General features: G+C 36.8%; 1 protein-coding gene across 19 annotated transcripts in view; it reads right to left on the reverse strand.

Annotated features, from left to right (window-relative positions):
* Pex5l (peroxisomal biogenesis factor 5 like) overlaps positions 1-22,944 on the reverse strand; it is a 240,265-nt gene that overhangs the window by 57,629 nt on the left and 159,692 nt on the right. For all 19 annotated transcript variants that reach the window (XM_087186564.1, XM_087186569.1, XM_087186574.1 and 16 more), the window contains one exon: positions 22,668-22,764. In XM_087186564.1, coding sequence (XP_087042690.1) covers positions 22,668-22,764 — 97 coding nt within the window. The remainder of the gene's footprint in view (positions 1-22,667; positions 22,765-22,944) is intronic.

The following is a 22,944-nucleotide window of genomic DNA, read 5'->3' on the forward strand; positions in this document are numbered from 1 at the left end:
GATGTCATAGGCATAAGCAAAGACTGAACAGAACCACCAAATGCACAAGAAATAACATCAAAGCTCAATAGATGGGATTATATCAAATTAAAAAGCTACTGTACAGCAAGAGTGAAGAAATTACCTACAGAATGAGAATAATTTTTTTGGTCAGCTATTCCTTAGATAGAGGACTAATTTCTGGAATGTATAAAAAAACTCAAAAAATTAGATCCTCCCAAATAAAAGACTCAATCAAAAAATGGGCAAATGAAAGAAATAAGTGGTTCTCAGAAGAAGTACAAATGGCCAATAAATACATGAAAAACTGTTTAACATTAGAGACATGCAAATTAAAACAACACTGAGATTTTATCTTACTCCAGAAAGTATGACTGTCATCAAGAAATCAGATAACAAGTGTTCATGAGGATATGAGGGACAAGGAGCCCTTTTACTTTGTTTTTACAAATATGACCACTATGGAAATCAATATGGAGATTTCACGAAAAACTAAGACTAGAAATTCCATTTGATCCAGCTATTCTCCTTCTAGGTATCTTGCTGAAAGAATGAAAAACATCATATTACAGTGATACATGCATGCTTATGTCATTAGCCCCACATTTCATAATAGGTAAATCTTGGAAGGAGTCTATATTTCCATCAACAGATGAATGGATAAAGAAAACATAGAATTTGTGGTATTTACATACAATGGAATACTGTTCTGCCACAAAGAAGGATAAACTGGAGTCATTTGTAGGAAAATGGATGCACCTTGAGACCACGATGTTAAGTGAAATAAATCAGGCACACAAACTTGAATATCACATGGTTTCTCTTACGTGAGAAATCTGAAATATAAATAAAAGAATAAAATGAAAGATAGATAATAGGGGAAAAAAGGTATGGAGATATAGCTCAGTGCAAAGGCTCTGGGTTCAATCCCCAGTACCACCAAAACATGTCCAAGTGGGGAAAAGGGGTCCTCACACGAATGGGTAGCTGCACCTGCCACCTTCCCATGCCTCATTACATGGTGCTAATCACTGGCACAGCCAGCACAGGGACTGTCTCTTCTCAGCCCTCTGCAGAGGGCAGCATCCCACATGCAGAGGACGCAGCACCAGTGCCCTTTCCATGGGATTGTCACATGGCATTACCTCCCAGTGAAATAATTTTCGAGCACTTAAGAACTCAGTAAATGTAGTATAGCTTCATGATGTAATGGAGAACAGCTTCCTGATAATCTTCCAGGAGACATTGGAGAAATCCAGTACATCTTGTAAAAGAAATATATGTCTCCAACTTTGCAAAAGGCAAACTGAGATTGCTTGATATTTTGTTATCATTCTAGAGCATTTTCTAGGAAGTCAGCTTGAGCCCTGTATTTTGTAGGGCTGATATAACAAATTACCACAAAGTGGGTGGCTTAAAATAACAGCAATTTATTCTCTCAAAGTTCCATGAAGCTAGTCTATATTCATGTATTGAAAGCATAAATATTGTTAAAATATCTATATTATGCAAAGAAATTCACAGATTCAATGCAATCCCTTTTAAAACATCAATGACATTCATCACAGAAATATAACACAACCTTAGAATTTGTATGGAACCAGAAAAGACCACAAATAAACAAACAATCTTGAGCCAAAGAACAAAACTGATTTTAAAATACATTACAAAGTAACAGTAAACAAAAATAGCATGAAAATATGAAAACACACATACAGATCAAAATAATAGAATGCAGATACCAGAAAGAAATCTATTCCCTTGTAGCCAGCTAATTTTTGACCAAAGTAGGAAGAACACACGATGGGGAAGTGACAGTCTCTTCAAGAAACAGTGTTGGGATAATAAGATGTCTATATGCAGAAGAGTGAAATTAGAACATTATCTCTTACCATATACAAAAACTGACTCGAAATAGATTAAAGACTTGAATGTAGGCCTGAAACTGTGAGTCACAAGGAAAAATTTCCATGATACTGATTTGGACAATAATTTGTTGGCTATGACCTCAAAATCAAAATAAAGCAAAAATAGACAAATGAGATAACATCAAAGTAAAAAGCTTCTGCAGATCAAAGGAACAATCAACAGTGTGAAGAGATAACTTAACGAATGGGAGAAAATACTTGCAAAGTATACATCTGATATGAAGTAAAATTTCAAAATCTGTAAAGAACTCCCACAAATCAATACCAAGAAAACAAATAATTCCCCTAAAATGGGAAAAGACTTTGAATACATATTTCTCAAAAGAAGACATAGAAATGGTCAACAGGTATATGAAAAAAGTATATACTATTAATCATCAGAGAAATGCAAATCAAAACTGTAGTGAGGGGCCGGGGATTTAGCTCAGTGGTTCCAGCACCTGCCTCGCAAGTGCAAGGTCCTGAATTTGATCCCCTGTACCAAAACAACAACAACAACAACAACAACAAAAACAAAAAACAAAACCATAGTGAAATATCACTTCATATCTGTTAGAATAACTTACATCCAAAAGACAAATGATAACAAGCATTCAGAGAGGATGTGGAAAAAAGGAAATTTTATGCACTATTCGTGGGAATCTAAATTAGTACAGCCATTATGAAAGCAGTATGTATGTTCCTCAAAAAAATTAAAAAAACCCTACCATATGATTTAGCATATAATCCAGGAAAGGAAATGAAATAAGCATGTCGAGGTATCTACATAAAGAAATATCATTCAGCCTTAAAAAAAGAAGGAAATCCTATCATTTGTGACTTGTATGTAATTAGAAGACGTTATATTAGGTAAAATAATCCAGGCACTGAAAGATAAATACCACATAACCTCACTTGTATGTCAAGGAGGGAGAGGGTAGAATGGTGGTTTCCAGGTCTGGGAGGTAAGGTAGGTGAGGAGATGTTGGTTAAAGGATATAAACTTTATTTAGAAAGGAGGAATAAATTCAAGAAATGTATTATATAATATAGTGGCTATAGTAAAAATGTATTATATTCTTGAAAATGACCAAGAGAGATTTTAAGTGTTCTCCCTGCAAAAAAAAAATGAGAAGAATATGAAGTAAGGCATATGTTAATTAACTGGACTGAGCCATTGCACAATGATACGTATTTCAAAATATCATGTTGTACATAATACATATGTACATTTTGTTAATTAAAACAAAATTAATAAAAATAAAATTTTAAAATTTTTACAATGTCACAAATGACTTATGAATGGCTTTAGAAGAAGAAGAAAGCACTGGTATTTTTGTGGACATCATTGTCTTTTATTAGCAGGCACTTTTCACTGGTGAAATAGGATCTGCTTTCCTATGAAGCCTGATCTAACAGGACTCCATTACTGTCACTAACTTTTCCCCTTCATTACAGTTTCATGACCCAGCTGGATTATGAATCACAGGATACAAAGGGCACTATATATAAGGAAGAAGAGGCAAAAATCTGTCTCCCAGGATTCTAGACTTACAGTTCATACTCTCTTTTCCACTTAAAACAGCAAGGACAAATAGAATCTTACTGTGTAAATGACATTTTGATAGTACAATTACTATTTAGGGAGGTGCTATTTTCCACATTGTTAGAAAAGCCTCAGGTTATTACTAAGCAAGTATTATCTACTTATTTAATTTTCCCCCCAAAGAATACATTAGATAAGTGCTATGGACCATAGATAAATACTAAATGTAAACAGAGGTAGTTTCAAACTGTGATTAGTATGCTATTAAAATTCTGAAACTTTCCCACAATTTAGGTTAAGGACTAAGAATGAAATATGGAGTATAACACACAGTAAAGATCAGCTTTCCTTTAGCCAAGACATTTAAAAACCTAATTTCATTATAGACAAAAACTGTAATTTGGGAAAACATGCAAGTGATGTTTGTAAAGGGTCAATATTGCTTAGTACTTAAATAGAGGTATGGAAAACAAAACAGTCATACCCACAAGTTTGAGTTGCAGCTATGTGGCTAGCACAACTTCTGCACCTGTGGTTCTCAAACTTCAGTGGGCACCAGAATTACCCGGAAGGGCTGGTTAAAATGCAGATTACTGGGCCCATTCATCAGAGGCTCTGATCTAGGTGGGGCCCCAGAATATACATTTTTAATATGTTCCATCTGTGATTTATTGATTGGGATCTTGTATTCGTGGGTAAAACTCTGAAACTCACAAATGTACTCCAATGTGGTGATTTCTTTTCTTTTTTGCATGATTTTGAAAAATGTTCCATGGTTATACCTACCTCCTGGAAATATCTTGGCTTTAAAAATGGCATTTTAGATGCCTACCAGCAACCAACTTAGCCATGTGGGCTGAGAGGTCCCTGGTCATCTGGAGCCCCACTCCATCCAGCTCGTCATGCCCACCTGCTACCAGGGAGACAGCTACTTGAAGAAAACTGAAGCCCACTGGAAAAGTGAAGATAATTTCTGCAATAAAGGTACACCAGACCACTGTACTTGGTAAGTTGGAGGGATCATCACCTCCCATCAGAACCTGGACTATCTTCAGGGGAAGGGAAGCTGGAACCTGCAGTAGAGCCTTTCAGAGTTCAACCCTGAAGGAGGACAGGGAGCTCAACTTGGGACTTGCAGCCAGAGATCTGCCTGAATTTCACAGGTGTGCAACTGGCTTGCGGAGACTCATTGACTTATATCTGCACACTGCTGCCCACATTGTCTATTGTGACAGCAGAGATATAACCTGAAGGAAGCCCTTCATTTTATCTTTTGTTATTTTCAAAATTATTAATATTATTTTTACTCTTATTTTTAATTTTTATTTTTTCTACTCCTTTAAAATTTTTATTTTTCTCTTTTTTCTTTCTTTTCTCTTTTCTTTCTCTCATTCTCTCATTCAGTCCCTTGCTGTCCCACATTGTTCTTCATCTCCCTTTGTGTTCCTGTTCTGGCCCTAATTCGTATTTCTTCTTTATTTTTCTTCTCTTTTTCCTTCTCTCACTTGTGTCCTCTGGCCTCATCGCTAACCTTCCCCTATCCTTCTACCTCCCTATCCCTCCCTCCCCAACTCTTTCTAACTCCTCCCTATCACAAAGGGTAAAGTTGCTATACTGAAGAGTTTATTCACTATGAACATATGTTGGGTTGGTCCTCGATTTTGATTTAATTCACACAGTTAAAGGTGATAGATTAATAACTATCACAAGTTGTCATTTTCTAAGATGTACTTGATGCTATGGTGTTGCTGATTGTTTCACTTGGGCTAAAGTGTTGTGATTGATCTAGTCAGTTGTCCTTCCTGGTATAATTAAAGTGAGACAGCCTCAGAGTCATTAGAGACTCACAACCTAAAGACCAGCTATATCTGGAAGACACCTCTGAGAAGCAATCATTCCATAAGAGTTCTAAATACAAGCAACAAAGATACAATAAGCAACTTTGAAGTACAACCCAGGAATTAAACCAAGGACAGTACCAAAAACAAAAATGAGAAGACATTTAAGCAAGGCACAAACTCAGACTTCCACCCCACAAAAGGCAAATTCTGGGGGACACGAGGTAGAAAAGTCTGATAATCATCCACCTGGACACCCTGAACTGATAGCATAAGAAGTAACAAAACAGATGAATGAGGCTGTAGAAAAATTCAAAGCAGAAATAATCTCCCAGATAACTACAGAGATGGTGAGCAGAGTGAAAGACATGATTAGAGGTTCTAGAACAGAAAAAGATAAAAAAATAGATGTGCTCAGAAACATGCTGGAAGCCAGGAAGGCCCAGCATAAGAAAGAAATGGAAACCATGATCACCCAATATAAGAAAGAAATGGAGAGGTCTGCACATATGCTACTGAGGTCCCTAGACGTGCGGAAGATGCTGAATCACCCCACTGCAGACAGGCAGGTCTGTGCACACCCTACCAAGGTCCCGAGTCATGTGGGAGATCCTGAATCACCCCGCTGCAGACAGGCAGGTCTGCCCATGCCCTACCAAGGTTCCCAGTCACGCGGAAGACACTGAATCACCCTGCTGCAGACAGGCAAGTCTGCCCACTCACTACTGAGGTCCCCAGTCACGTGAAAGATGCTGAATCACTCTGCTGCAGACAGGCAGGTCTGCGCACACCCTACTGAGGTCCCGAGTCACGAGGAAGATGCTGAATCATGGTGCTGCAGACAGGCAGCCACCTGGTTCCACAGTACAAAGATGCAGAGGACACCAGACCACCAGACCAAGGTACTGAATCCCACTGCTCCTGGTCCAGAGGAAGGGGCTTCCCAGTCACCATACCTCCCACTGCTCCCAGCCAAGAGGAAAGGGCTTTTGGGCCACCTTCTGTCCCACTGCTCCTGGCCCAGAGGAGGGGGCTTCCAGGCCACTATCCCTCCCACCACTCCTGGCCCAGAGGTAGGGGCTTCTGAGCCGCAATCCCACTGCTGCTGGTCCAGAGAAAGGGGCTTCCCGGCCACCATCCCTCGCCCTGCTCCCAGCCCACAGGAAAGGGCTTTTGGGTCACCATCCCCACCACTGTTCCCAGCCCCTGTCCCACCTCTCCCAGCTCAGAGGAGGTAATCCTTGCAGGCGCTAACAGCCCCTAGCCCCAGTCGAAATGAGAAAACACATAAATAAGTCTCAAAACCAGACTTCCAGATCACCTACAGCAACCCCAAAGGGAAATGAAATGGAACACTCTGATACTCAATCACCTGGACCCACTGAACTGGCAACAAAAGGGGATCTGGAAAAAATGAAATCAGAAATAATTTCTCAGATAACAGGAGAAATTGTGCCGCTAGTGCAAGACATGATTAAAAAATCTAGGGAGGCGCTCAGGAACATGATGGAATCCCAACATAAGAAACAAATGGAATCCATAAAACAGATGCAAATAGATTTCCAGGACATGAAAAACTCCATTGAAAGTCTACACAGCAGAATGAGCTAATGTGAGGACAGAATTTCAGATATAGAAGATAAGATTGCAATTAGTGATCAGGAAAAGAAAAATTGCTTCAAAATGATAAGCGAACATGAGAAATCAATCCAGCAGCTGCTAGATGATGCAAAGAAGAATAACGTAAGACTGATTGGAGTCAATGAAGAAACAGGAGAGAGTGCAGATGACATAAAAGATCTCTTCACAGAAATAATGGCAGAAAACTTCCCAAGCAGGGGAAAAGAGCTTGACATACAGATAAGTGAGGCATATAGGACTCCAAATAGCCTTGATCAAAAAAAATCTACACATAGGCATAGAATTGTTAAGATTCCAGAAACACAACAGAAGAACAAAGTTCTCCAAGCAGTCAGAGAAAAGAAACAAATCACATACAAAGGAAAGCCCATCAGAATCACAGCAGACTTCTCAACACAAACCATCAAGACAAGAAGAGCTGGAGTGACATATTCCAAGCCCTAAAAGAAAACAGCCTCCAACCCAGATTGATGTACCCTGCAAAACTATCTTTCAAAATGGATGGAGAAATAAGATACTTTCATGACAAAGAGCACCTTAGGAACTTCGTGAATACCAAACCAGCACTCCAAAGAATTTTACACAATATCCTAGGAACAGACATTGAGGATCATGATCCCGGGAAGCAAAGCAGAATGAACTCATCTGGCGTGACAAGAAATTAAATGTAAAGGGGGAGAACCCAACAAAAAGGAAAAGTCATGGCAATGACAAGTCAATACGTTTCAGTTATAACCATCAGTGTTAATGGTCTCAATTGACCAATCAAAAGAAATAGACTGGCAGAATGGGTCAAGAAGCAAAATACAACAATATGCTGTATACAAGAAACACACTTAATTCAAAAGGAAACTCATAGATTGAAAGTTAAACGGTGGAAAACAATACTCCATGTGATAGGAACACAAAAAAAAGCAGGAGTAGCTATCCTCTTTGCAGATCAAGTAGATTTCAAACCAACACTGATGAAGAGAGATGAAGAAGAACACTACATCCTTGTAAAGGGAAGAATCCAAGAGGAAGAGATGACAATCATAAATATCTATGCACCAAACACTAGTGCACCCAACTATATAAAACAAATACTAACGGACATGAAAAGTCATATATGCACTAATACAAGTGTAGTGGGGGACCTCAACACCCCACTGTCACAAATAGATAGATCAAGTAGACTAAAAATAAGTAATGAAATACTAGAACTCAATCAAACTCTTGAACAAATGAACTTAACAGATGTTTACAGAGTCTTCCACCCCACAAAATCAGAATACACATTCTTCCCAGCTGCACATGGGTCATTCTCCAAAATAGACCACATACTCACACATAGAACGTGTTTAAGTAAGTGCAAAGGAATTGAAGTTATCCCCTGTATATTATCAGACCACAGTGTGATGAAATTGGAGATCCATAGCAAAAGAAACTCAAAAAATTTCATAAACACGTGGAAATTGAACAACACACTTCTGAATAACCAATGGGTCACAGAGGAAATTAAAGAAGAAATCAGACAGTTCCTTCAATTAAATGACAATGACAATACAACATATCTGAATTTATGGGACACAATGAAAGCAGTCTTATGAGGGAAATTCATAGAAGTGAATATGCATATTAGGAAAACAGAACGAGCCCAATTAAATGACCTGATGCTGAACCTCAAGCTTCTAGAAAAAAAAGAGCAGGACAACCCCAAAGCTCATACAAGGGAGGAAATTATAAAGATCAGAGCAGAAATCAATTCAATGGAGACCAAGAGAATGATACAAAAAATCAATGAAACCAAGAGTTGGTTCTTTGAAAGAATCAACCAAATTGACAAACCTTTGGCCAACCTTGTCAGAAAAATGAAAGAAAAGGCCCAAATAGATGCAATTAGGAATGAAAAGGGTGAAATGACAACAGATCCAGCAGAAATCCAGAGGATCATCAATACCTACTTCCAGAACCTATACACCAATAAGATGGACAACACAGAAGAAATGTACAGATTCCTAGATACATATGAATTACCAAAGTTGAGTGAAGAAGACTTAAAAATTCTGAACAGCCCAATATCAACCAATGAAATTGAAAATATAATTAAAAACTTATCAACTAAGAAAAGCCCGGGCCCTGATGGCTTCACTGCTGAATTCTACAAGACATTTAGAGAGGAACTGCTGCCACTACTGTTTAAACTCTTCAATGAAATTGAAAGGGAAGCAATACTCCCAAGTTCATTCCTGGAAGCAAGCATCACCTTGATCCCCAAAGCAGAGAAAGACTCAACTGAAAAAGAGAACTATAGGCCAATCTCACTAATGAACATAGATGGAAAAATCCTTAATAAGATAATGGCAAACAGAATGCAGAAGATCATCAAGAAGATCATACACCCTGAACAAGTGGAATTCATCAAAGGGATGCAGGGATGGTTCAATATACGAAAATCAATTAATGTAATACACTATATCAATAGAGCCAAGGACAAAAACCATATGATTATCTCCATAGACACAGAAAAAGCATTTGACAAAATCCAACATGCATTTATGATAAAAACCTTACAAAAAATTGGAATAGATGGTCTCTTCCTCAAACTGATAGAAACCATCCATGAAAAACCAACAGCCAATATCATACTAAATGGTCAAAAACTGAAATCCTTGACACTGAAATCAGGAACAAGACAAGGATGTCCACTATCACCACTCTTGTTCAATATAGTTCTGGAAACATTAGCCACAGCAAGTAGACAAGAAAAAGAAATAAAAAGAATAAAGATAAGTAATGAAGAAGTCAAACTGTCATTATTTGCAGATGACATGATACTCTATATAGAAGACCCCAAGAACTCCACCAAAAGTCTTCTAGATTTAATAACCAAATTCAGTCCAGTAGCTGGTTACAAGGTTAACACACAAAAATCAATAGCTTTCCTCTACACCAATGACAGACTCACTGAGAGAGAAATAGGGCAAATAATTCCTTTCACAATAGCATCCAAAAAACTGAAATACCTAGGAATCATCCTAACGAAAGAAATGAAAGACCTCTTCTCTGAAAACTATGGCACTCTGAAAAGAGAGATTGAAGATGATATCAGAAAATGGACAGACATCCCCTGCTCCTGGGTAGGAAGGATTAATATAGTGAAAATGACCATACTTCCAAAACTGCTATATAGATTTAATGCAATTCCAATTGAGATCCCAGCAGCATACTTCATAGCCCTTGAGAAAACAATCCAAAAATTCATTTGGAACAAGAAGAGACCCAGAATAGCAAAAGCAATTCCAGGTAACAGAGACATGGCAGGGGGTATCACAATCCCCAACCTGCAACTCTACTACAAAGCTATTGTGATAAAAACAGCATGGTACTGGCAAAGAAACAGGCTTGAGGACCAGTGGAACAGATTAGAAGATGCAGAAACAACTCCAGACACACTCAGCCATCTCATCTTCAATAAAGGAGCCAAACACCCTCACTGGAGGAAAGATAGCCTCTTTAATAAATGGTGCTGGAAAAATTGGGCTTCAACTTGCCAAAGATTAAAACTAGACCTATATCTCTCACCATGCACTAAACTAAAATCAAAATGGATTAAAGATCTAAATATTAAAATAGAAACTCTGAACCAGTTGGAACAGAGGTTAGGTAGAACCCTTGAAGACATCGGTGTAGGAAAAGATTTTATGAACAAAACCTCAGTTGCCCATGAACTAGCACAAACAATCAACAAGTGGGATCTCTTCTTATTAAAAGGATTCTGCACAGCAAGAGAAACCACCAGCAGTGTGAAGAGACAACCCACAATGTGGGAAAAAATCTTCACCTGCTCTTCCTCAGACAAAGGTCTACTATCTTGAATCTATAAAGAACTTAAAAAGATCAGACCTCCCAAATTTAAAGACCCAATCCAAAAATGGGCATGTGAAATGAACAGACATTTCTCAGACAAAGAAGTAGAAATAGCAAATAAATACATGAAAAAATGTTCAACATCACTGGTCATTGGAGAGATGCAAATGAAAACAACACTGAGATTCCACCTCACTCCAGAAAGAATGGCTGCAATCATGAAATCAACCAATAACCAATGCTGGTGGGGCTGTGGGGAAAGAGGAACCCTGTTCCTCTGCTGGTGGGAGTGTAGACTGGTGCAAGCACTGTGGAAATCAGTATGGAGATACCTCAAAGAACTAGGACTGGAATTCCCATTTGACCTCACTATTCCACTATTGGGGATCATCCCCCCAAAATTAAAAGCGTCATACCACAGTGATATATGTGCGCCCATGTTCATAGCAGCACAGTTTGTGATAGCTAAAACTTGGAAACAGCCCAAATGCCCATCAACTGGAGACTGGATAAAGAAAATGTGTTTCTTTTATAAAATGGAGTACTACTCAGCCATAAAAAATGAGAAATTAGAGACATTTATAGCTAAGTGGATGCACGTTGAGGCAATACTCTCAAGTGAAATAAATAGGACACACATGAATAAATTCCAAATAGTTTCTCTGGTGTGAGAAACTGAAAGTGTAAATAAGGACTAAATGTATAATAGGTAATGTGAAATAGGAAGAAAAGGGGCAAAGGGGAAGGAAGTGGGAGGGCTAGAAGAAAGGATAGAAGGGAATGGGATTAATATGAGAAAATGGAAAAATAGGAACAAAATCTTTGTAAATAAGGAGGAATGGAGGGGTTGAAGGGAGGGCTGGGCAAGGGTGAAAAATAAGAACCAAGAGAGACTATGTAAAGTTGCAAATTTCCAATGATGAATGTCATTATATTGTATACCTAAAACGTACCAATGATTAGAATGAATAATCAAAAATGTAAAATAGGAAGAAAAGGTCCAAAGGGGTAGGGGTAGTGGGAGGTGCAGGGGAAAGGAAAGAAGGGAAAGGAAAAATGCTGAGAAATGGAAAAAATGGAAATAAAGCCTTTGTAAATAGGGAAGGGTGGAGGGCGTGAAGGGAGGGCTAGGAATGGGGAAAAAATAAGAACCAAGATGCATTATGTAAAGGTACAGTTCCCAATGAGAAATGTAATTGTGTTGTATACCTACAATGTACTAATAAAAGAATTTAATAAAAAAAAGAAGAAAGAAATGGAATCTATGAAACAGATTCAAACAGATATCTAGGAAATTAAAAACTCAATTGAAAGTATGCATAGCAGACTAAGGGAATGTGAAGATAAAATATCAGCTATAGAAGACAGGATTGCAGTTAATGACCATGAAATCAGATTATTTCTTAAAAATAGTATGGGACCACGAGAAATCAATCCATCAGCTGCTAGATGATGCAAAGAAGAATAACCTAAGACTGATAAGAGTCCACAAAAAAACAGAAGAAAATACAATTGACATAAAAAAACTGTTCACAGAAGTAATAGTAGAAAACTTCCCAGACAGAGTTAGAGAATTGGACATAGAGATAAGTGAGGCATATAGAACTCCAAGTAACCATGATAAAAAGTCATATAATAGTCAAGATCCCAGAAACCTAACTGAAGAACAAAATCCTACAGGCAGTTAGAGAAAAGAAACAAATCAACTACAAAGGAAGGCCCATCAGAATCAGCAGACTTCTCAACACAAACCCTTAAGTCAAGGAGAGTGTGGCATGCATTATTTCAAGCCCTAAAAGAAAATAACTTCCAACCTAGACTGTTGTATCCTGCAAAATTATCTTTCAAAATCGATGGGGAAATTAGATACTTCCACAACAAAGAACACCTAAGAAATTTCATGCACACCAAACCAGCACTCCAAACAATTCTAAACAATATCCTAGAAAAATACAATGAAGGCTATAACTCCATGAGGCTCAAAAGAGGGAAGCCACCAGGCAAGGTAAGAAACTAAAGGGAAAGGGGTAAAAATAAGAAATAAAAGAGCCAATAACATCATGACCAGGATGAGTCAATATCTATCTATTATAGCCATCAATGTTAATTGCCTCAATTCACCAATCAAAAGAAATAGACTGGCAGAATGGATTAAGAAGCAAAATCCAACAATATGGTGTATACAAGAAACACACCTAACTCAAAAAGAAATTCCTAGACTGAGAGTAAAAGGATGGAAAACAGTTCTCCACTAGAAAGGAGCCTGGAAAAATGCAGGGGTAGCAATTTTATTTGCAGATAAAATAGATTTCAAACCAAAATGAATTAAGAGAGACAAAGATGTTCACTACATCCTTGTGAAGGGAACAAGTCAAGAGGAAGAGATGAAAATCATAAATATATGTGCACCAAATATGAATGCCCCCAACTATACAAAACAAATATTAATGGACATGAAAAATCAAATAAGCACTAATATGATTGTAGTGGGGCACCTCAATACCCCACTATCACAAATAGACAGATCATTTAGACAAAAAATTTAAGAATGAAATTATAGAACTGAACCAAGCTATTGAATAAATGGACTTAATAGATGTTTACGGAGTGTTGCGCTCCACAAAATCAGAATATACATTCTTTTCAGCTTCACATGGCTCATTCTCCAAAATAGACCACATGCTAGCTCATAGGACATGTCTAAGTAAATGTAAAAGAATTGAAGTTACTCCCTGTGTATTATCAGACCATAGTGCAATAAAATTGGAGGTCAATAACATATAAGAAACTGCAAAACTGCCAAACACATGGAAATTGAATAACAGCCTCCTGAACAACCAATAGGTCACAGAGGAAATTAAAGAAGAAATTAAAAGTTTCTACAAGTAAATGATAATGCCAGTACAACATACAGGAATATATGGGACACAATGAAAGCAGTTCTATGTGGGAAATTCATAGCAGTGAATGCCCATATTAGGAAAACAGAGAGAACTCAGATAAATAACCTAATGCAGAACCCCAAGCTCCTAGAAAAAGAAGAGCATAACAAACCCAAAGCTCATACAAGAGAGGAAATTATAAAGATCAGAGCAGAAATCAATGCAATGGAGACTAAGAGAACAATACAAAAAATCAATGAATCAAAGAGTTGGTTTTTTGAAAGAATAAATAAAATCAGGAAACCTTTAGCCAACCTTATCAAAAAAGGAAAGAAAAGGCTCAAATCCATGCAATTAAGAATGAAAAAGGTGAAGTCACAACAGATCCAGCAGAAATCCAGAGAATGATCAATACCTACTTTGAGGACCTGTACTCTAATAAAATGGAAAACAGAAGAAATGGACAGATTCCTAGATACATACAAATTGTCAAAATTAAATGAAGAAGATATAGAAATTCTAAACACCCCAATTACAATGAGTGAATTTGAAAAATGTAATAAAAAATTTACCAATAAAGAAAAGCCCAAGTCCTGATGGCTTCACTGCTGAATTCTACAAGACATTTAAAGAAGAACTATCGTCATTACTCTTTAAACTCATCAAGGACATTTCAAAGGAAACAATGCTTCCAAATTCATCCCTGGAAGCAAGTGTTACTTTGATTCCAAAACCAGGGAAAGCCTCAACCCAAAAAGTGAACTACAGGCCAATCTCCCTAATGAACATAGATGCAAAAATCCTCAACAAGATACTGGCATACAGAATACAGAGAGTCATCAAGATCATATACCCTGACCAAGTTGGATTTATCCCAGGGATGCAAGGATGATTCAACATACGTAAATCAATAAATGTAATAGATTATATTAAAAGAGCCAAGGACAAAACCATACAATCATCTCAAGAGATGCAGAAAAAGCATTTGACAAAAGCCAGCAACCATTCATGATAAAGACCCTACATAAAATTGGAATAGAAGGTCTTTATCTCAACCTGATTAAGGCTATCTATGAAAAACCACCTGCCAACATCATACTACATGTTTAAAAACTGAAAACTTTCGTGCTAAGATCAGGAACAAGACAAGGATGCCCACTACCATCACTCCTGTTCAGTATAGTTCTGGAAACATTAGCCACAGCAATTAGAAAAGAGAAAGAAATAAAAGGAGTAAAGACAGGAAAGGAAGAAGTTAAACTGTCATTATTTACTGACGATATGATACTTTACATAGAAGGCCCAAAAAACTTGGCCAAAAGACTTCTAGACTTAAATGACAGATTTAGTAGAGTAGCTGGATACAAGGTCAACATTCAAAGAACAATAGCCTTCTTATACACAAATAACAGACTCACTGAGAGAGAAATTAGGGAAACAATTCCTTTTACAATAACCTCCAAAAAAAATGAAATATCTAGGAATTAATCCAAAAAAGGAAGCAAAAGAGCTCTACACTGAAAACTATAGCACTTTGAAAAAAGAGATTGAAGAGGACATAAGAAAATGGAAAGACATCCCTTGCTCCTGGGTAGGAGGAACCAATATAGTGAAAATGGTCATACTTCCAAAACTACTATATAGATTTAATGCAATAACGATTGAAATTCCAACAATGTACTTCACAGAACTAGAGAAAACAATCCAAAAATTCATTTGGAACCAGAAGAGACCTAGAATAGAAAAAGCAATTCAAGGCAACAGAGATATGGCAGGGGGTATCTCAATCCCCAACTTGAAACTATACTACAAAGCTACTGTGAGAAAAACAGCATAGTACTGGCAAAGAAACAGACACGAGGATCAGTGGAATAGATTAGAGGATCCAGAAACAACTCCAGACATACTCAGCCACCTCATCTTTGACAAAGGAGCCAAACATCTTCACTGGAGGAAAGATAGCCTATTTAATAAATGGTGCTGGAAAAACTGGATCTCAACCTGTCAAAGATTAAAACTAGACCCATATCTATCACCATGCACTTAACTAAGATTGAAGTGGATTAAAGATCTAAATATTAAAACAGAAACACTAAACTTGCTGGAAGATAGGTTACTTAGAACTCTTGAAGACATTGGCATAGGAAAAGACTTTGTGAACAAAACCTCAGTAGCATGGGAGCTAGCACAAAGAATCAGCAACTGGGATCTCATCTTATTAAAAAGCTTCTGCACTGCAAGAGAAACCACCAACAGAGCTAAGAGACAACCTACAATGTGGGAAAAATTTTTAGCAGCTGTACCTCAGACAAAGGACTACTATCTAGAATATATAAAGAACTGAAAAAAATCAGACCCCCCAAATTCAAAGACCCAATTCAAAAATGGGCATCTGAAATGAACAGACATTTCTCAGACAAAGAGTAAAAGCAGCAAAAAAACATGAAAAAATGTTCAACATCACTGGTCATTCTAGGGATGCAGATGAAAGCAACACTGAGATTCCACCTCACCCCAGAAAGAATGGCTGCTATCAAGAAATCAATCAATAATAAATGTTGGTGGGGTTGTGCAGAGAAAGGAACCCTTCTCCACTGTTGGTGGGAGTGCAGGCTCGTGCAACCACTGTGGAAATCAGTATGGAGATACCTCAAAGAACTAGGACTAGAGTTTCCATTTGACCCAGCTATTCCCCTGCTGGGTGTCTTCCCCAAAGAATTAAAAGAATCATACCACAGTGATATATGTACACCCATATTTATAGTGGCACAGTTTGTAATAGCGAAAGCTTGGAAACAGCCCAAGTGCTCATCAACTTGAAACTGGATATAGAAGATGAGGGTTTTTAAAAATAAAATGGAGTACCATTCAGCCATAAAGAACGAGAAACTAGAGAGGGTAAATGGATGGATATTGAGACCATACTCTTAAGTGAAATAAACAAGACTCGTGTAAATATCAAATAGTTTCTCCAGTGTGAGAAATTGAAAGTGCAAATAAGGATTAAAATGATTAAAAGGAATAATTGATAATTTTAAATAGGAAGAAAAGGTTCAAAGGAGTAGGGAAAGTGGGAGGAGAAGGGGAAAGGAAAGAAGGGAAAGGAAAAATTATGAGAAAAAAATGGAAACAAAGTCTGTGTAAATATGCAAGGGTGAGGGGGTGAAGGGTGCACAGGTAATGGGGAAAAAATAAGAACCAAGATATATCATGTACAGGTACAAGCACCTGATGATAAATGTAAAGGTATTGTATACCTAAAAGGTACCAATAAAAGAATTTAAGCAAAAAAATGGCATTTTAATTCATTTAAACTAATTGGATCTTAGGGTATTACACTCTCCAAAGAAGAAATTTTTAGTTCCCTCAGCTATTGGTTGCTCTGAATGATAAGTACTAGTTAAAGGGAAAAAAGAAAGATTTAAATAACTCTTTATTATGTTTCTTTCCTTTTATTCAAAATTTCAATTGTGACTGAAATTATGATTTGAAAATTACTGTATTTGTGACAGTGGTTGTCTTAGCATAACTCTGTGACCTAACCACTATGGTAGCTATTCATAACTCCTTGTACAATTTGCCTTTACATTATTGATAGAGATCTCCCACCAATATGTATTTTCAAAGCTCAGTATTCTTTCAAAAGAAAATAAAGGGGAAAGGTGAATGTGTTTAATTGTACAAAAGGAAAATACAGCAACTAGCTGACCATGAGTGACGGTACCATACAGTCCCGAAAATTACCCCTGGAGTCAGACTGCCTGAGGCCAAGCCCTAATTTGACCTTTATCAGAAGATGATGACCTTGGACAAATTAATCCCTATTTTGGTGGTTAGGGAGAAGTTTAACTTCATTGAATTTGGGATCTATCCCATGGACTAGTGGACCACAGTTTTAGGTGTCATAGAGTGTTGGTCTTGGGGGTCCATGGCTAACTGCTGGTCTCTTCCACTCTGATATTCTTCCCTTGCTCTGCTTTTTAGCCCACTATTAGCTGAGCAGCTTTGCTCTTCCATGCCTTTCTGCCACAACACTCTGCCTTGGAGTCAGCTGATTATGGACTGAAACAGTGAGCAAATTAAGTCTTTCCTTCTTTAAATTGTAGGCATTGGGTATTGTGTTTCAGCCATGAGAAAGCTAACTAATACACTTATGAAGTTTCATCCACAAAGCATATATTCACTTATAGAGTCAATATATGAATTGAGTACCATAATTCATGTAAGTACAAGTACATGGTACATAATAAATGCTTGATAAATTTGGCTTTTGTTATCTTTCTGGTTAGTGCTTATCAGGTATGACTAGCCATTCACTAATTCTGTGTTGAGAGCACGTTTGTTTAGTGGTCAATGGAGTCTATAGTTGGAGTCTTATCTTAGAACAGGTAATTTCACACTATTCTCATTGAGATGCTCAAGATTTTTTTTTTAACCAGCCACAGACATTTACAATGGACAGTACACAAAAAAGCTGTCCTTTATGTGGCAAGGGCAAATTCCTTTGTATAGGATATGGCAATACATGGTTTCCATCTCTATCCAATTATGAAATTCTATGCAGAATATCAAGGCAAATAAGTAGTTTGGAGAAGAAATAGGCAATCTGTTTCCGGGTAAACCTGTAAATTGTTACTGAAGCTGGTATCAAAAATGATCAATGATAAAGTTTTGTCTACTGCATTTTCTTTTTGTGCCCCTTAGTCACCAGTATCTACTTCTGTTGTTAAATTTATTAAGTGTTGTTTTACTTTGTTCTTAGTATCTATCCTCTTAATTTTCCACTCCGACAAACATTGTGGAGAACCTAATAGGCACCGGTTTCCTTTTATGCCAAAAATGACCTTTTATATTTCTTTTCTTTTTTCTTGACACATCTGTTCCTTCCACCTTTGCTTCATTCTTTCCTCATTGATACCTCACTTTGTGTGGCCGTAGCAGAAAAGGGATGTTGATATGATTCCAACTATTTTCCAACTATTCATATTTATAATGCATCTAATTGTTTCTATTTAACATAAAGGTCCAATACTTTTTACAACTTGATTCATATTTCTAACATTTTCACTGCCTCACTTAGGGATTTATGGGTAGTAGAAATTTGATTACATTTGCTGAAATGCAATGGGAATAGATGGAAGCCATTAACATTTCTAAAAGTCAGAGGTTGAGAATAAATTTGTTCAGGGAGGCACAAAATTGTATATGTCATCAAATCAGATGAAATCCTAATTTGTCAGACCAAATTTCTGGGAGAAAGTGATAAATAGTCTTTAAAATTACTTGCTCATATTATCCCTGTAAAGGAAATAATAATCAGGGTTTGCAATAAAAAAGGGAAACAGATAGTTTTGATTTAGTCAGGTGTGGGTAAACATGACATAGCTGTGATTTGAATCCTGGTTCCTTTCCTCCTTAGCTATGTCATCTTGGGAAAATTACATCTCTTTAAGACACATTTTTAATCTGTGAAATGGAAATAATATTGATGCTCAATGCAAATGTAAGCATTTCAAATAATGTGCAAAAATATAATCTCATACCAGACACATAAAGTATGAAATAAATGACAACCATTAATATACATTTTATATTTTATATTACTCATGTAAAAGAAAATATATCTGCACTTAAAGTTTAAATTGTTCTGACAAGGTTTAGTTGTTAGCTACTTGGAAGGGACAGAAGAGGAGATGGATTAGGAGGGAAACCAGAGACACAAAAAGAATGGTAGTCCCTTGCCTAAATGAATTGAATTTATGGACAATGCACACATAATCATGTACATATTATGCATATTTTGAAAACAACAAAAACAAAAGAAACTGAAAAAAATCAAAGTTTAAATCGTTCCAGTTTGGAATTATGACTGTGTGAAAGGATGCGTGGCAGCTGGCACCTGACTGATATGCATTGGGAGAACATGGGGCTATAATTCTGGTGAAATCCAACTGAGGTTTGCAAAAGCCTGTTTTGACACTCCCCCTCCCATGTTCAAATTAGAGAAGAAATGCTTGAGCCAATATTCTCCAGCAGGTGCTGAATTCTTTTTCTTTTGCCTCCCCAATCATTGCCTTAACCTACTTATAGAAAACACTAGTTTTACCTCATTACTTTTCATGTTTTCTTAAGTTCTTCAAATGTTTTCTAATTTTTCTGGTTGCATGATTTCTTAAAATAATTCATACTAGGAAAATCTAATTATCCAGCTTGTGTAAGTGTCAAGAAACTTCATTCTTAGATATAGACATTATGTAACCTATTGTAGACTCTGTCACTTGATTAATATATTCAAACCACTATTTGAAAGAGACTACACTATGTTTTTCCTCTCCCACATCCTGAAAAGAGAATGAGAAAATATAAGAATTCTTAATGTTGTGAGCTTCCATTGTCTTTGTGATTCTGAAATATGATTTTAAACTAAGGTTTTGTAAATAGCTCCTCACATGCTGAGTCCCTGCCTAGGATAATTTATGTTGGGTGGAAAGGGAAGAAAATATTGCCTTAGTTTTCCTGTGCAAGGAGCAGTAACAAGTTTTGATGAGCTGAAATAGTTTATTTGAATGGCTTGTAAGACAGTTCTAAGTTGAATTTTATACCACCTTCATCATAATTTTATCTTATCTACATAAAGAGATCATATATCTAACAGTGAAACATCTCTTTGTCTTTTATTAAAATCAGATCAATCTGCCTATTCTCTTGCTGTCCCACTTGAGTGACTTAGTGTTTTAGGTGCAGTATTAAGTCTCAAATTAATGAAATTTTTATTTAACCATAGGCTGGAATTAAAACTAGAAGATTGTGTATTCCTTAGTTCAGGCAAACCTTGGTGAGCAAATATGCAACATTTAAGAAAAATAGGAAGTAGGGAGAGAGATCTTTTGCAAATGGGCAAGGGACCAAGAGATGGAGGGAGCAGGGAAGGTGAAAGGGAAAGGGATGAAAAAAAGAACTGAGATGAGTTAGGTACAGGGACCAACTTCCCATAAGAAATGTGATGATTATGTATGGCAAACATGTGCTAATAAAAAATAAAAATTAAAAAAAAAAACAACTGCAAGGTATGGAAAACCTACTTAGATTGACAGAACAGAAAAAACCCTCACAAAATTAAGGGTAAATTCTTTATACATAATTAATCCTCTAAAAGATTCACCAAGATTTGCCTAGACAGAAAAATCTCATAGTATCTTTTAAACAATATTTTGGAAAACAATATAAGGAATCTCATCATTTTTCCGAAGCACATTGTGTTTGCTTAAAGTAAGTCACGATGGTAGGTAAGTGGAAGACAGTGTAGTGAGATGGAATCAGACAACCAGCAGGAGAGGAGTCGTCATTGGGATAATAAGATAAATGCATTGTAGGTTTCCATGGCAACCTGGGACCCCAGCTGTCCCTCTGCCCCAGCTTGGTGTGGAACAGCCCACCTGTGCCAAGTCTCATCCTGCTTTTGAAACAAATGTTTTCATTGCTACATTAAATTGTTCTAAGGAGTCCAGCTTATGAAACAGTACCAATTACTTTCCCAGAGTCTAAATCTCTAATGCACTTACTTATCCAGAAATGTTTTTCTAGTAAGTGCTATAATTTTTCTTTTGCAGAGATACATTTAGAGTGAGCACAAAGAAAGAAAGTACACTTTCACGCTACATTTACAATTCATTAAGGTTTGCAAGAGCTTTGTTCAGGACCTTAGTTGACTTGTTTTCCAGCTGAGTTCTGGGAACAGTAACACCCTCTCTTTCACAGAGTGAGGTGTTTGTAGAGCTCGCTACTGATGGTTAGAAAGCTTTTCAGGGGCCTTCTTTTTCCTTAATGTTTCCTCTTTGGAGCTTCCATCTCTGCCACTTACAAGGTGTGGGTCTACAGGTAAGACTTATTTCACATGCCCTAGTTCCTTGTCTGTACAATGAGGGTAATCATTGAACTTAACCTCACTCAGCCTTGTCAAGATCAAATGAGCTAATGTATTTTGAAAGCTCTAATCATAGTACCCAAGAATATTTGCTGTCATCATAATTATTCCTTTATCATTTCAGACATTATATTTTTCCTCTGAGCCTCAATATCTTACCTAGTAAACCCAAGAAAATATTTCAGCTAATTTCACACCACTTGTTTTCTTTAAACACCGACTCTCACCTCAAGTAAGATGGTAGAATTTATGAATGTGGTCATACACTTCTTAAAAGATCTTTGTAGTCTTGGATCAAGGCTATGGCCTTGAAAGAATGTTCAAAGGGATAAGAAAATTGAGTATGTCTTTGGCCTTCTTAGGACCACTGGAGAGATGGTCTTAATCATAAGTATAGCTAGTTATTGGTATAGCTAGTCACAAAGCTAGTTAGTTATATCAAAGTTGAGGGCCAAGCAGTAGACAGATAGGTCTGGTTCATACACTATTTCTGCCAGTGATTATGACCCAGGAAATGTATTAAACTTCACTGAGACTAAAGAACATCTTGAAAGTATCTTTAAAATGCAGCTAATAATAAGTCAGGGGATTGAGTATTACATATGGTGCATGAAAAGCACAGACTGAGTCCATAATGCTTTATTATTATCATTGCTGCTAAAACTAGAATAATATATTCTTTGGCATAAAATTTAGTTTAATGGGAAAGCCAGGACACTACTGTATAGTACCTTATTCTATAGGGCACAGATGTGAATAAACACTTAAGATGTAATTTCCTCTTCTTTGTGTTCTGTTATGTAAATAGTGCTAATACTGGAGTAGAACAGATTTTGTATTCTAAAATAATGCCACAGTCAATGGCAGAACAAGGAAAAAGTGCTAAGTACACAGTGAATTCATTAACACATTTTCTAGCCATATATATATATATATATATATATATTCAGATAGTCTAAGCGTTGAGATAGCTACTGAATACAAAAGCACATGAATATAAAGTACAAAAACATCTAAACTTTTGTGAAAAATTAAAAAAAAATGATATATATTATCTAGTAGGAGAATTGGCTTTGTTACCTGTGCTGGAGTCACTAACTCTAGTTCAGAAGCAGATTCAGAGTTTAGGGCACTTTTCCCGCCACTCAGTTCTGGTTGAGACCTGTGCTCTGAGGACCTGTGAGAGGCGCATTATGAAAATTAATGTACACCAAGAACAAGAAGCTCATTAAGTTGGATCACTGACAGCCACGATAACAAAGCTCTCATTAGGACTGTGATGAACAAGTTAAGTTTTATAAACCTCTAATATAAGGACCACTTTTAAGCATTTTCCTATAGAATTTGAAATAATTAA

This window comes from Heterocephalus glaber, unplaced genomic scaffold (assembly GCF_053883595.1).
Source record: "Heterocephalus glaber isolate CG9 unplaced genomic scaffold, H.glaber_assembly_v1.0 deba00001504, whole genome shotgun sequence".
Lineage (NCBI taxonomy): Eukaryota > Metazoa > Chordata > Mammalia > Rodentia > Bathyergidae > Heterocephalus > Heterocephalus glaber.